The sequence below is a fragment of the Chenopodium album genome, chromosome 13, assembly GCF_948465745.1.
Source record: "Chenopodium album chromosome 13, dcCheAlbu1.1, whole genome shotgun sequence".
Lineage (NCBI taxonomy): Eukaryota > Viridiplantae > Streptophyta > Magnoliopsida > Caryophyllales > Amaranthaceae > Chenopodium > Chenopodium album.
Window position 1 is genome coordinate 22317061 of NC_137846.1, and position 14803 is coordinate 22331863.

The 14803-nt window shown below is 32.0% G+C and overlaps 1 protein-coding gene across 2 annotated transcripts; it reads right to left on the reverse strand.

The window, feature by feature from the left end:
* Nucleotides 1-441: 441 nt before the first annotated feature.
* LOC145576501 (zinc finger protein ZOP1-like) lies at nucleotides 442-6908 on the reverse strand. 2 transcript variants are annotated; one of them, XM_081634253.1, is made up of 6 exons: nucleotides 6774-6906; nucleotides 4855-4928; nucleotides 4531-4731; nucleotides 4316-4403; nucleotides 1345-1440; nucleotides 442-1224 (listed from the first exon to the last, which is right to left on the reverse strand). In XM_081634253.1, the coding sequence occupies exons 2-6, from the start codon at nucleotides 4861-4863 to the stop codon at nucleotides 890-892; spliced, it is 729 nt and encodes a 242-aa protein (XP_081490379.1). In that variant the 5' UTR covers nucleotides 4864-4928; nucleotides 6774-6906; the 3' UTR covers nucleotides 442-889. The 2 variants fall into 2 exon arrangements, with proteins under 2 accessions (XP_081490379.1, XP_081490378.1); XM_081634252.1 differs by having other exon boundaries at nucleotides 443-1224; nucleotides 4855-4934; nucleotides 6774-6908.
* Nucleotides 6909-14803: the final 7895 nt, after the last annotated feature.

Genomic DNA, 14803 nt, shown 5'->3' on the forward strand with positions numbered 1-14803 from the left:
ACCCGAGATCATCTCCCTCGATTTCCAGTTTATAAGAATATGCAAAGATAGCCCCACATGAGCAAGAGTAGAATAATAGCACACTTTGGGGCCTCATATCAGCCTCCCAATGATTTGAATCCAAATTGTGCAAATCAGATCAGCACCTAAAACTGATTCTGTTTCATGCATTTCAGATTTTCAGACATAATGATTATGTGCTTGTGAGTTGTGATGAGTCTGATGAGTAAAGTTAGCAGTTAAATCAATCAAAAATGCAAATTTAACATTTTCTAGATCTACAGCACTAACTGCAATACAACTCCTGCTTGCTTTATCCTATAACTTCAAAAATAGGTGCTTCTAGATAATTACGCATCACAAAAAGAAGAACGTTTTCAAATACAATAGACTTAATTGAGGAGCCTCTGGCCAATTGACTGTCTGCTACCTATAACCACAGTATAAATCAGCTGCAAGCATGGGACATTTTTCATTTAGCATTGTATAATAACAAAGGACACTGCACACTACATGCCACAATCACAAATAATTACTCCATACATTACAAGCGTTCATTCTTCGCAGTATATTCTGTGATAAAGGCACTGCATACTTCAGTAGATGATCGATGAATATTACAACTGGGTCGTTTACTCTTTTAGCAAAGCAAATCTAACCAAGCAAGGGAATAAAAACTTCAAGCAAGCATCCAGCCATTTATCAACAAATGCAATCAATGTATAGATGATGGGATTCTCAAGGTAAGTGTTGAACTCGAGAAAATGAAGAGAAGGCAATAGTAAAATTACCTTTAGCCATCTAAAAATAGACCAGACCTTAAGCCATCTAAAACAGAGCTCTTCTTCTAAACATGAGGAAAGCAATTGCTACAGCTATTGTGTGAATATCAATGACCATAAAGTCCAAGCATATTCTTTTCTCTATCTTCCACCCTCTTCCGAGCTGCCTCCCTTGCTCTAAGTGCAGCTGCTTCTTCAGCAGATACGGCCTTTGGCTTTTCAGGTCGCTTCCTCTTTCCAACAGCAAGTGATGACTGAGCACCTTTTACTGATCTTGTAGGATTTATAGACCCTGAAACAACAGGCCCGGGTGCACCCTCTTTCTTTTCAACAGCTTGACCTGATGTAGAAGCAGCCAAAGGCTTTTTCAAGGGCACCTTTTGTTTAGTACCAGCAGATTTCTTAGCAGCTGCAAATGCCTCTTCTTGTGTCACCCAATTACCTGGTTATTACAAATTACAAAAGAAAAAGATAAAAATTAAATCAAAGGTATTAAGAGCTGTGGCAAAAGGAAATGATAATGCAATAAAACTCAAAACCAACAATTCATTCAACTCTTTACCTAGGTCATCACTGTAGTAGAAACCAGACTTTGGATCATACTGAATGCCAGTATGTTGATCATAATAGTACCCTGTAGCGCTGTTGTATTCCCAAGCTGCCACCATATCAAAGAATATTATTGAAAGAGGAACAAGATATATTTAAGCAATGCATCAGATATGGTAACAATGACAGAACCTTCCAGAGCAAGCATATATAAAAAATATTTAGTGCTGTATAAAGGACAAAGTAACAAAAATTAGAAGGCTAGGGAAATTAAAGTTGATGTGTTGTGAATCACTTTTTTTTTTCTTTTGGGTCAAAGAAAAAAGAAAGTCTTGGTGGTATTCGTTAAGCATTATTAGCCCTGCAACCTAGTACATTAGGGGTTGCGACATTTTTTTTTTTTTTTTTTTTTTTTTGACAAGAAGAAAAATGCATTTCATTAATAAAATATAGCCAAACAACACTTACATATAATACCTAAGAAATCAAAAAATTCCAACACAAATACACACCTTAAAACTAAATACATCGTAGATTTGATTGACAATCGCCTTTATAAAAAATTTCATCTTAAGTAATACAATCTGTGAGTTCGCACTAATTCGGCTTGAAATCCATTGATGCATAGTCCTTTGCGTGAAAAGACTCATGCGGTCCTCCGGATTCTTGTAGAGATTATGAAACCCTAGATCTTCAACTTTCGCCATAGAAACATAAAAAGAAAATAAACTCAAGAGAGAAATCATCATCTCAAGGATGAGATCTATTTATTGAAACAATTTAAAGGTTTTTAGGGTTTACCACCGGTAAGAACACTAGTGGAGGCCCTACAAAGATTCACAACTGAGACAAAGAGGAAAAGAGATGGTCGAGACGGAAAGAAAAGGGAGAGGAGAGAAGAAAAACCTTCAAAAAAAATTGAAAAACCTAACAATGGAGGCTAGGAAAAACCCTCCTAAGGGAAAACCCTAGAGGGAACAAAAAAAAAAAAACCCTCTCGGGGGTTGCGACATAATTAATTCCTGATAGTAATAACATAACACATTTCCAAAGAAAATAAGTAAGCAAATCATTTCATAACATGTCTGAGAAGGTGTATCCTGGGACTCACAAACGAATACCTGCTTATTTTCCGCCCCTCTTTTAAATTGGGATGATGACAGGAGAATTGCATTAAGCCCGAGTTAGCAAGCCTATCACTAATACTATTCCTAGAAGAAAACAAAGGAATCTGCAATAGTTGATCATGGGATGTGCAATCCTCCTTCATCCTACATAAAGAACTAGTTAGCAGAAGTTTAAATTAGGCAGAAAGAATAATCATTCATATTAATTCATGACATTCATCCAACAGTTTCCTTCAAAACAAAAAACCTAATATTCAGATAGTAAACAGGTTGATTTAATCCAGAAAATATGTATGGATACCCTCAAATCCATTCAAATTTACAATTCTCTTCACTAACTAATCTCAAACATCACAATAAAATTCTTAGGGTGCGTCCTAATAACCAAATTTCCACTTGTCTCGTAACTTAATTTAGCTGCATATTGAATTTGAGAGCCTTTATAAACCCATATTAGAAATCTAAACTAATCTGAAATTATTAACCTTTACCTAAACTTGTTTTTTCCCTAAAACAAGCAGAAATAAGGTTAACTTATAAAGACCTTAACAGAAGGGTTTCAAAATAAATTAAAGAAATTTCTCCCTCCATTCTAGATTAGATTTTACACTTCCCTTTTTCATTTGTCTCAAATTAAATTTTACACTTACTTTTAGGAAAGTTCCCACTATTATTTTAATACATCCCTCTTTCCACAACTTATAAGTTAGGGCTTATTCTCTCTCAAATTTAATACAAAATTCCCTAACATTTTCTATCTCATCTATTTTTTTACTCCCTTTGTCCCTAAAAAAATGTCCCTTTTGGCCTAATTTTAGTCCCAAAATGTTCATCCCATTTGCATTAAAATACCCGCCATTTTGCAATAATATTTGTGTAAAATTAGATTTCCAATGTAAATTTTGCTTTTTTCATTAACTTTTAGTACTTTCTCTATCTACTTTTTTACAAATCCTATGTAAATTTACCTTTTCAATGTACTTTTATTAGCTTCCCCATACACTTTGTACTTCCCACTTAAGTTTCTTAATACCCGTGAAAAATGCCCAAAAGGGTCGTTCTTTTAGGGACGGAGGGAGTAAATAAATTAACACCAAACTATCTCCTTTCACATCTACTTCAACAAAAATGACAACTAATAACCAAAACCAACTTATCACCTAAAACTATGTGCTAAATAAGTGTAAAAACTAGTCTGGGACGGATGAAGTAATAACAAACTCAGTGTTGCAGGCAAATTTCTTTAAGAGTTAAGTATAGCCTTAAAGATATGTTATTAAGACTTAAGAGCCTTAAGCCACAAGGTTGTGAATGGTCAGCCTATCTCGCGTCCTCTCTACCCAAACAAGAAACAGTTTTAAGAAAAGAATCTAAACTCTTCAGTCTTCTTCAATCAATATTGATGATGTGTATAACCTTTGTTCAGAACTCTTTTAAAGAAGAGAGATTAATTTCTTGTCCTGTCCACCTAATAAAGAAGATAATGATTTCAAACAGCACAAAGTGTAACTGTCCATGATTCAAATTGCAGACTAGTGAACGGGTTCAACAGTATGACATGGCCTATAGCAGTAAGGATCACTTTTCTATCAAAGGCTAGAGTGACAAACTACTGCCATGGCTACCCCACCCCACCCTCCTGAATAAATAAAGAAATCACACACTAACAAATTTGGGCTGGCAAATCTTATCTAAGCAGTTTGTGATTACAAGCAAGAGAAATCGAGGATGCACTAAGGGTCATCCATACCTTTTTCAAGAACACAAACACAACGGAAAAAAAAAATACAAAGTATAAAAAGCAAGAAAGAAAAAGCCATCATAATGTTGTGAGTTGCCACTTGCCAAGAGCAGTACCTGTGTCACGAGCAAGAAAATCAGCAGGGGCTTGTGATTGCTTGCTCTCTTGAGATGCTATATCTTTCTGATAACTGCGTGTAGCTTTCTGTCAAAGACATGCAGGAAGAACAATAATTTAGATAAAGAGAGAGAAAGAGATATTAGATGCAATCGCCAAACAACAGAAAGTGGGCAATAATGTAGTGCAGTAGTGTTAGTGCATAGATCATTACAGCTTCAATTTGCTGCAATGTACGAGCATCTTCCTTTTCTTGCTTCTCCTTAGCAGCCTTTTCTTTGCGCATATCAACAAGACGCTTGGACACACTATCCTTATGACGCTGCCCCATTTCATGATTTCTAATCGTTGATGGATTATTTGTTATAAATATTTTGCAAAAGTCACACCAATGCTTTCCCTGGCTCACCCAATACTGTCAATGATCCCATAAGAAGCTTCAGAATAAAGAACCAAAGGTCGTAGAGTAGCACAAAAGCAAAGATCTCAAAGGACAGTACAGAAATAATTTATAAGCATAAGCAAGAATATAAGATACCTCCGTCATTGCTACTGTGATCTAGATTGTCGTATATACTCAATCTTCAAGCTGAGAGCCGTTTATTTCTCAATCTGTAGCTAAAAATCCAATAGAAGCCATGTGTTACCAAAATATGATAATTGTAAAACTAGAAAAATGAAATTATCACCTCCGTTTCATATTGTGCGCAACATTTACTAAAAACGGTTGTTACACATTATGTGCAACAGATTAAGTTGTCATTTCTCTCTATCTCTCTCATCATCACATGCACCACTACCTTTTTCTCTCCGTGCAACACTCCCAAAAACCTTTTGCCTACGAGTCTGTGCAAACTCATTTTTTGCACATAATATGAAACAGAGGTATATAAATTACTAAATTAAAGGGACAGAAAGGCACTTAATTACTGTCGGATGGATTAAACAAACCAAAAAAAAAAAAAAAAAAAAAACTAGTCTAATAAACTTTTTAACTTCTCCTATGCCTCAAGCCTTAACAATGTGCTCTCACTAAGATGAGGAGCATAGCCAACTTGATTAAAACCTGAGTTCAACAAGTTCGAGTTTGAGCTTCACAAGGGTGCTTAGCTCGAGTTCACCAAAGGTTTACAGTCCCTTAGCCAAGGCAGGAGGGCAGCACCCCGACCAATGTATGAAAAAGCTCAAGGCCCACTGAAGCGAGAGGGGTTCTGCTGCGCCTCAGTGCGCCTCTTAGTTAAAAATTTTGGCTGAAGTTTGCCTCATGTGCGCCTCGGGCACTTTTTGTGCGCCTAACCCAAAACGCACGCCTCGTCGAGACCTAATTAAGCGCTCACCCCTATCGCCTTGCGCCTCAGCGCCTTAGGCACGCGCGCTTTTTCAAACACTAAGCCCGACCAAGGGAGAAAAGGTCCTTCCTTCCAAACATTCACGACCCATTGGTACCCGGTTATAAACCATGGTAATGGGAATAAAATTGTATGTAAATGTGGAAAAAAAAACAATGTTCACTCCCATGATCACTCAAGATGACCTCCAAATTGTCTATTTCCTTCCTAAATACTCCTTCCACCTATTACCACCTCTCAAGCAGTAATGGATGGAATCATGGAAATGGATCAATAAGAAGAAAACAGAAGTTTGAGGGGTGAGTTGTGCTCCTAAGAAGTTTATAAATTGTATTTTATACTAAATTAAACTAAAAATCATTCCCATTTACCACATTTTATTACAAGCTACCAAACGGGTCGTTGGGCCATTAAGGGTTATATAAATTAAAGCCTGCAACACATTAGCAACTAAATTTGACTCAATTATCGAATTAGGCTCGATTGCAAAGTGACTATTAAATGGAGATGAAGGGCACTATGGAATAAAAGATTCCAAGGTTTGATTGTGGTGCAAAGTGTATCACACCATCAAAATTACCAGATGGTATGGCGTATAATGTAAGCTAAATAAACTACATATATAGTTCTCCACTCCCATTTACTAACTCCAGCAACTTCCAAGAAATAAAATACCATTTAGGCAAAACACCTAAATTGAAGAATCACCCAATTACATATGGTTTCAAATTCGATATAAATTTTGCTTAATTTGATAAAAATCATTTTAATTTTTACTTAATTATTAAGTACAATTCCAATAAATAAATTAAGTGTGATTCGAATGATTTCACATCATTTGGACATAATTATTGCCCTAAAACATCATAATTTCTTCGACTTGAATCAAATCGACCAAAAAAAATCAATTAAAAACTTCTTCTACATATATTATACAGAGATTGAACAACAATATCATCGGAAACCTTGATTTCACATAAACAATAAGAAGAATCCCTAAGGTTATTGGTTGGAGAGTGAATATGTAAACCAAAAACTAAGTTATTGGTTGGAGAGTGAATATGTAAACCAAAAACTAACGAAACAAAGCTTAGACAGTGGCGCTCACCAGGAGGAAATTAGGTGGTGCGGTGGTGGGCACGCCCGTGCGTTGGAGCTCGGCGATGATCGACCTACAACGCACTCTTGTGCGTTTTTGCTGGAGTCTTGTGAAAGTGAATTCAGCGCAGGTGGGAATAATTTTAGCCGCGTTAGAATACTGTATATGAAATTTTGATTTTTACCCAAAAAAAAAATATGCAAAGTAAATACGTTACAAAATAACATGCAGGATTTAAAAAATAACACTTAAATATGTTATAGACTATATAAAATTTTGATTTATACCCCAAAAAAATAAGAAAAATGTCAAAGGTAAACTTAGTTTGAGTTAATCAATAGATTGATTTATTTTGAGAAAATCGGTTAAAGGTTGACTTATTCTTGACATATTTTCTAAAAAATAAAGAAATTTTTGGATATATACAACTATACAAGTTGATATCTAAAATTAATAATTTTTGTTTATCATATGGCGTTTTTGTAAATATTAGGGCGGCTAACACGCGCGATGTGCTTGCCATAGTTAGGCTCCATTCTTTAGAGCTGCTCTACTCTACTTTGCTCTGCTCTACTTAAATCAAATCTGCTCTGCTCTTCTCAAAAGAAATCTGCTCTGCTCTGCTCTACTCTGCACTGCTCTGCTCTACTCTATTTTCAAATAATAATTAATAATAACAATAATGATAATTAATATTTAATAATAATAACTAATAACTAATATTGTATTGATGATAATAATTTATTACTTTGAATAATTATAATAATTATTAATAAAATAATTTTAATAATTATTAATATTAATGATAATTAATATTTATTAATCATAATAATAATTAATAATAATAGTTATCATTATTAATATTTAATAATTCAAAATATTAAGAATTAATATTTAATAATATTATTAATTAATAATTTCTAATAATTATAACAATTCTTTCAAAAAAATAAATAATAATAATAACAATTAATAACAATTTCTTTTATAAAAATTTGATATTAGAATCACAATGTGTAGAAACATTATATGTATGTGGGTATTGATTGTTAGTTCATTGAGTTAAATTATTTTTCAAATCTTTCCATACAATTTAAGAATAAAAAAAAAAAAAAAAAAAAAAAAAAAAAAAAAAGAGGTTGTTTTCAAGTAGTACTTTGTATATCATTATTATATTTAGGGTATAAAATATATGATTAAGACAAATTTATAAGTAAAATCATTATTACTCATTAAATCATTTTATTTTAAAATTTTTGTGAAATAAATATAAGTAAACCGTTGTCTTTTATCTTTCTACTATTAACATATGTTAAATATGGTATACATATATTTATGTTTTCACTCACCTAAATCAATGATATATGCACTTAGTAATAGTAATAGTAATAGTAATAGTAATAGTAATAGTAATAGTAATAGTAATAATAATAATAATAATAATAATAATAATAATAATAACAACAACATTAATAATAATAACATTAATAATAATAACATTAATAATAGTATGACTTTATTGTAAATAGAGGAGTGGGGGCCCAGATTGTATCTCGGCTTCCCACTAATTTATTGTAGATTGTATGACTTTTGTTTTTGAGATAATAATAATAATAGTATTAATAATAATAGTAATAATAATAATAATAATAACAACATTAATAATAATAACATTAATAATAGTATTATTATTAATAATAATAATAATAATAGTAATAATAATAGTAATAATAATAATAATAGTAATAATAATAATAATAACAACAACATTAATAATAATAACATTGATAATAGTATTAATAATAATGCTGAAATCTGCTCTGCTCTGCTATCCTGAAATCTACTCTGCTCTATTCTGCTGATATTTAATCTGCTCTGGTCTACTAACCCCTGCTCTGTTATGCTCTGCCCAAAAGCTCAAAAGAACAGGGCCTTAGTCATGTCCAAGAGCTTTTTTGCTTTGGTCTTATTTCACAATAAGTTATTGGCACTTTGACAACATTAATAAGCGAAAATACGTAAACAAATATTCTTATGGTATATATTCTTAAGAGTAAAAAAATAATTAATATTAATAAGGGCTAATAAGTAAATACACATATCAAGGGGCATAATTCTCTAAACACTATCCATAAAACTAAAATAAATAGAAGGAGCTGCCAGGTTACTCATAATGAGAAACAAAGGTTGTTACTCAAATGGCAATGTGGTAAATATTTGCCTTAGAACACGTGATTAATAATATTCTATTGCTAGCACTGGGTTTGCTAGTTGTCTAAGAGAGAGAAAGCATAAGTTCACCAAGAAGCCCAACAAATCCACCACGACCGACGACGCAACTGGTACGGTGTACAATTTTGCAGTACAGTGACAGATTCTCTAAGAAGCCCAACAAAGCAACCGGAACCCTAGATTTACTACAGAGCGACAGCGTATGAATCTGCAGTTGAAGGGATCAATGGTGTATGAATCATCTTCTTCCTCGTTATCTTCTTCTTCCTCGGCAACCATTTTCTTCCTCCACAATCATTTTCTTCCTCCGTGACCATTTTTGGTGAAAATTAGATAATACACCCGAGTGCACCATGCTCATGGTGCACCCGGATAAACAAAAAAAGGCGGAAAGAACATATAGTGTTGGATAAAGAACATACCTATGTTTGACAAAGAACATACCTATGTTTGACAAAGAACATACCTTTAATATGTTCTTTGAGTAAAATTATATGTTCTTTACATTATAACTTATGTTATTTAACATATGTTGATAAATATATATGTTTTTTTGGGGTTTAATAATACAAAGTATGTTCTTTGAATTTGGTGTGTATGTTCTTTAAGCTTGTAGTGATGCCCAAATTCTATTTTTATTATCATATGTTATATTTAAATTAATTTTATTATCGTATGTTCTTTGAGTTTGATTAATGTGTTATTTAGATATTCACTATATGTACTTTAAAATATAAATTATGTTCTTTTAACATATGTTATTTTGAAATTTGATATTGAAATCTTAATTATTTTTAATTGAAAATAATATTAGAGTAAAAAAACTAAATTATTATGGGAAGTTGAATTTTTTTTGGAGAGATAAAAAACTATTTTTTAGGGAAATGATATCTTTGGTAAGGATTTTTTAAGAGGTGAACAACATTGGCATGACTCGCATCCCGACCCGATCCGGCCCGAAATAGGGTGGGTTTGGGCAAACCTAAAAATGCATTTTTAGTTAAAACTGGAACCGGGCTCGAAAAAAGCCCGAAACCGCTCTTTTCTACGTGTTTGGGCACGAGAAATTATGATATGGCCCGGCCCTACTCGATTTTTTATCACCTCTAAATTTTTTCCGTTAATAATGTGTAATTTTTCAGAAAATTTTATTAAGTTTTTTATCTCGTTCTTTTTATTATATCTTTATGTTCTTTGGTAATGCATGTTTTTGTCAAATACAAACATGTTCTTTGTCAAATACATGTATATTCTTTATGAAACACTGGATGTTTTTTCCGCCTTTTTTTTTATTTATCCGGGTGTAGGATGAGCATTATACACCCGTGTGTATAAATCACATATTAATTTTTGGCGGCTTTGCGCCAAATTAAACGAGAACCCTAAAAACAAAGAGAGAATAGAATAACAAGGTTAACCCCAAATGGTAGGGGTGTTGTCTTGTTCCACTAAATTTCCCCATTGAACCTTGGTTGTTGTGAGCTCCATTGAAAGTTGCTTCCTCTAACCACCGGAAGCAAACCCTCTGTTTCTATGATGAACCAATACTGAAAATTTTGCCCTTACTAACACCACCGAAATTACCAGCGTGCCCTTTGAGTAACAATTCATGTTTTTTTTTTTTTTGACGGGAACAATTCATGTTACTTACACTAAATAACTTGGATTTACTCCGTATTTAATAAGGATAAATATATAAATAATTTTTAAGGGGCATAACTGTCTCAACACTATTTATTAAAATAGAACATATACATTTAAGGGTAAATAAATATTTTGAGGGATATAATTGTCTCAACACTATTATTCATAAGAGTTTAGTCATACTTTTGAAAAAGTAGGGAAATCAAGAACTTTTACCTCTACATCTTTAAAAGTTTTATTTTAACACCAATAAGACAATTGAAAATTGGTTTTCACCCCAAATCAAAAAATTTCTTGAATGGGGTTCACCATGTCCACCTGTCATCAATATATTAGGTTCACAAAAGAAAAAAAAATAAAAGAAAAAAAAATTTTTTTTAACAAACAATTTTAAAAAAACAGCCTCCACCACCACCCCCTGCGCATAGGGGTGAACACGGTTTGGTTTGGTGCGGTTTGAGTCCAAACCGAACCGCAAAATACAGTTTGGTCAATTCTTCAAACCAAGCCAAACCATATTAGTATTGAAACTGAACCTAACTAAACCATAATAATGCGGTTTTGTGCGATTTGGTTTGCAGTTAATGATGAGACATCATTTTTCCCAAACTTGACGTTGTTGTACAAATTCTAAAATTAAAAATAACAAATAAAAAATAAAAAAAAATTAATAAACATATTGAATCGATTAAAACATATATAGAACAATTCATTACTAATGTTAATTACAAAACAATTCAAATATCTATGGTAATGTTAATGAGAAGTAGTAGAACAATATAGAACAATTCAGAGTAATGTTAATTATAGAACAATTCATTAGTAATGTTTGCCCGTCTATTATTGAACAACTCATGGAAATGTAAACAGTTAAACAAAAAAAAAAGTAACCAAACCTGAAATTGTGAGCACAAGTAGAGTAGAGGAAGTATGGGACTATGGGAGTGCCAAGGAGTCTAGGATTTTACTCGTATATCTGTTGTATTTTGATTTTATTATTATTTATATTTTAATATATAGTAATTATTTTAATTTATTTAAAAATTATATAAAAATTAAAATACGGTTTATTGGTTTATGGTTTGGTTTGGTTTATAATTTTTGAAAAACCAAATCAAACTGTAAACCGTATTTACAAAAAATTCGAAACCAACCCATATTTTAATAAATCGTAAACCAAACCAAACCGCTAAAATGCAATTTGGTCCGATTTGGTTATGGTTCAGACCAAATTGTGTACAACCCTACCTGCGCATCCCACCCCACCGCCAGCCCCCTTCCCGACCCTCAACCACTCCCGACCCCATAAAACAACCCGCTCTAATCCCCTCACCTCTATAACAGCCTAAAATCAGTTGACTTTGGCTGTCGATTTCACCGTTTTGTGGTGAGGGAAAAGAATTGGTGATTTTAGTACGTAAAAAGGCTTGTTTTGAGAAAATAGGAGTAAAAGGTTAGCTTGTTCCCAAATTATGCAAAGGTTGACTCATTGGCAAAAACCCCACCCCACCCAACGTCCCCACCCCACCTTTGTTTGCTTAATGTTACATCTTCCAAACCTAATCCCTAAAATGGTGAAATATGTTCATCTTTAATTCTCAGAATACCATGCTAATCCAGAGGCGGAGCTAGGGGGGACCGCTGTCCCCCACTTAGGAAAAAAAATCTGGTATAAATTTTTTTGTGGGCAGAAAACTATCTTAAAAAGTAAGATGGAGCGGTGGTTCAAGTTACTCTTATAGAGTCATATGCATACCAATGTACACGGGATCAAACCCCTGACGCTTCATATTTTGCCTTCATTAAACATTTTGAGCAAATACAAAGTAAGATTAATTATTAAACTTGCAACTTTGTAGTAAGAATCAATAGTTGCCATCTTGGTGAGTGGAATGAGTGACTGTTTAGAGGATCTAGGTTCCATTCTTTTTGTAGCATTTTACCCCTCAAATTATGGTTGTAAAAGGGAAAATACATTTGATAACCTAAATTCTAAACTCAAAAGCAAATATTTTTGAAGGAAGAGTTGGTATATGATAGATGCTTTTTTTTTTTTTTTTTAGTAATTATTTTGGATTTTTACAACTTTAACTCTTTAATAAGAATAATAATTATTTGTGTCATCTATACATTTGAGTATTTATTTTCCCTAACATTTTTTTCAAATTATGCGATGTCTATTTCCCCCCCCCCCCCCCCCCCGATTTGGAAATTCTGGCTCCGTAACTGTGCTAATCTCTCTATCTCATTTTGGAGTTACAGATTGAAATATGTTTGTTCATCTTTGATTCTTAGCATACCATGCTAATCTCTCTATCTCATTTTGGAGTTACAAATTGAAATATGTTCATCTCATTTTGGAGTTACAAATTGAAATTTTTTAGCTCAAAGCTTCAATTCCTAGTGGTCCATACTTAATAAGGAAGTGTGACAATTATTTAAAAAAAAACAAGTTAAAAAAATATAATACAATTATTACAAAATAGAGGGAATATAAAGCAAAAATGTGGATCAAAGCGGTGTATGTAAATAGTGCAAAAGTCAAAATGGGTCACTTGAAAAAACATGATGAGTAAATGATATGACAATACGCATAGAGCAGTACTCCCTTTTTTTTAGATAAATATTCTATTTTGACTAACACATCTGACAATGTAAAACTTTACTCAATAATAAATTTATTTATAATAAATAAATATAGATGATACTCCTTCTGTTTGTTCATATTTGCATCACTTTAACTTAATTAGGTCATGTTTAGTTCAAATTATTTTTACTTATTTTGGATTAGATAAGAAAAATAAGTTTTGACATACTCTATCGTTTTATGTGCAGCATTTTATCACTAAGTATTTTTAATTTTGTAATGAAAAAAATTATGAAATTTACATATTAATAAAATACACTATTACGAATCTAACAAGACCCCTACTTTATACATTTTTCCTTTTATAGATTAGCGTACACATAAATTAAAGTTGAGTAAAATTACACAATCAGATGAGATCAAAAGAAAAAAAAAATCAGTTTAGATTAGATAAGCTAAGCAAAAACAAAGAGAACTAAATAAGCGCTTGTATACTATTCACATATCCTCTTTGATTTGATTTTTTCACTATTATAAAATGAGTAAATGATACTCCGTATTATGTAATATATCATCGAATTAGTTACAATGTATGTTTTCATAATTAAATTAAATGTTCACAATTTTCACTACTCCCTCCGTGTTTTACTAAGTGTTACACTTTATTTTTGGCAAAAAGCTAGTACAATTTAATATTATATCTTTCTATTTTCATGATCCCTATGACCCCACCCAACCCTCTCCTACTTTTTTTTAATTATTTTTTCCCCTCAAATTCATTACTTTTCTATAAACTACTAATCCCACTATCTTTCTCTTACAATTTTTTTTAATACTCCAACTATGTGTCAATTAAATTTCTCTAAACTATATGCCGGTCAAAGTGTAACACTTATTAAATGCAGAGGGATAGACAATTAAAAATGTTAATGGTCAAATTTATGTCTTGTTCGACCAATGTTTCAGTCAAATTGATACAAATATTAAAAAAAACATTTGGAATTTTATGCTATTCATACACACTCTTTTGATTGTCTTCTGTGATTTAGACATTGGATAAATATAACCATGTGGGAACCTGTTAGTAGATTCGTCTCCAAATAATTTTCATACTATATGCTTATTATAATTATACTTAAACACCATTTAAGATATTTAAGGTCTAAAATGTGCATTGCCAAGCATGAAATCCCCAACATTATTGCGATTAAAAAATAGAAGAAGTATTAAGAAGCTATACGTGGACTATATTCTAACAAATATTCACATGACTATACTTAATTTTATACTTACTTTGGTTTTTTTAATAAGTACAACATCTGGATCTTCACATTTGTCAATACACATCTATCTTTGACCACTAACATCTTATTACTGTTTAGTAAATATTATAAAATTTAGATATTTTGAAATTACATATATATCAAGACAAATCTAACAAGATCCTACATGACTAGATTTTTCTTTAATTAAAAATCACAAAAGATTGTCAAAGTCACATATGTGAATTTACAAAACTTTACATAAATACCTATTAAACAACTTGTTTTATGACAAAAAAATTATTTTTAATGCA

Bases quoted from the DNA above. Each gene is read 5' to 3' on its own strand.
- LOC145576501 (XM_081634253.1), bottom strand. The intron at 1,441-4,315 runs GTACTGCTCTTG...ATATGGTGGCAG, and splicing joins TTTTCTTGCTCGTGACACAG to CTTGGGAATACAACAGCGCT. The intron at 1,225-1,344 runs GTAAAGAGTTGA...TGTAATAACCAG, and splicing joins CTACTACAGTGATGACCTAG to GTAATTGGGTGACACAAGAA.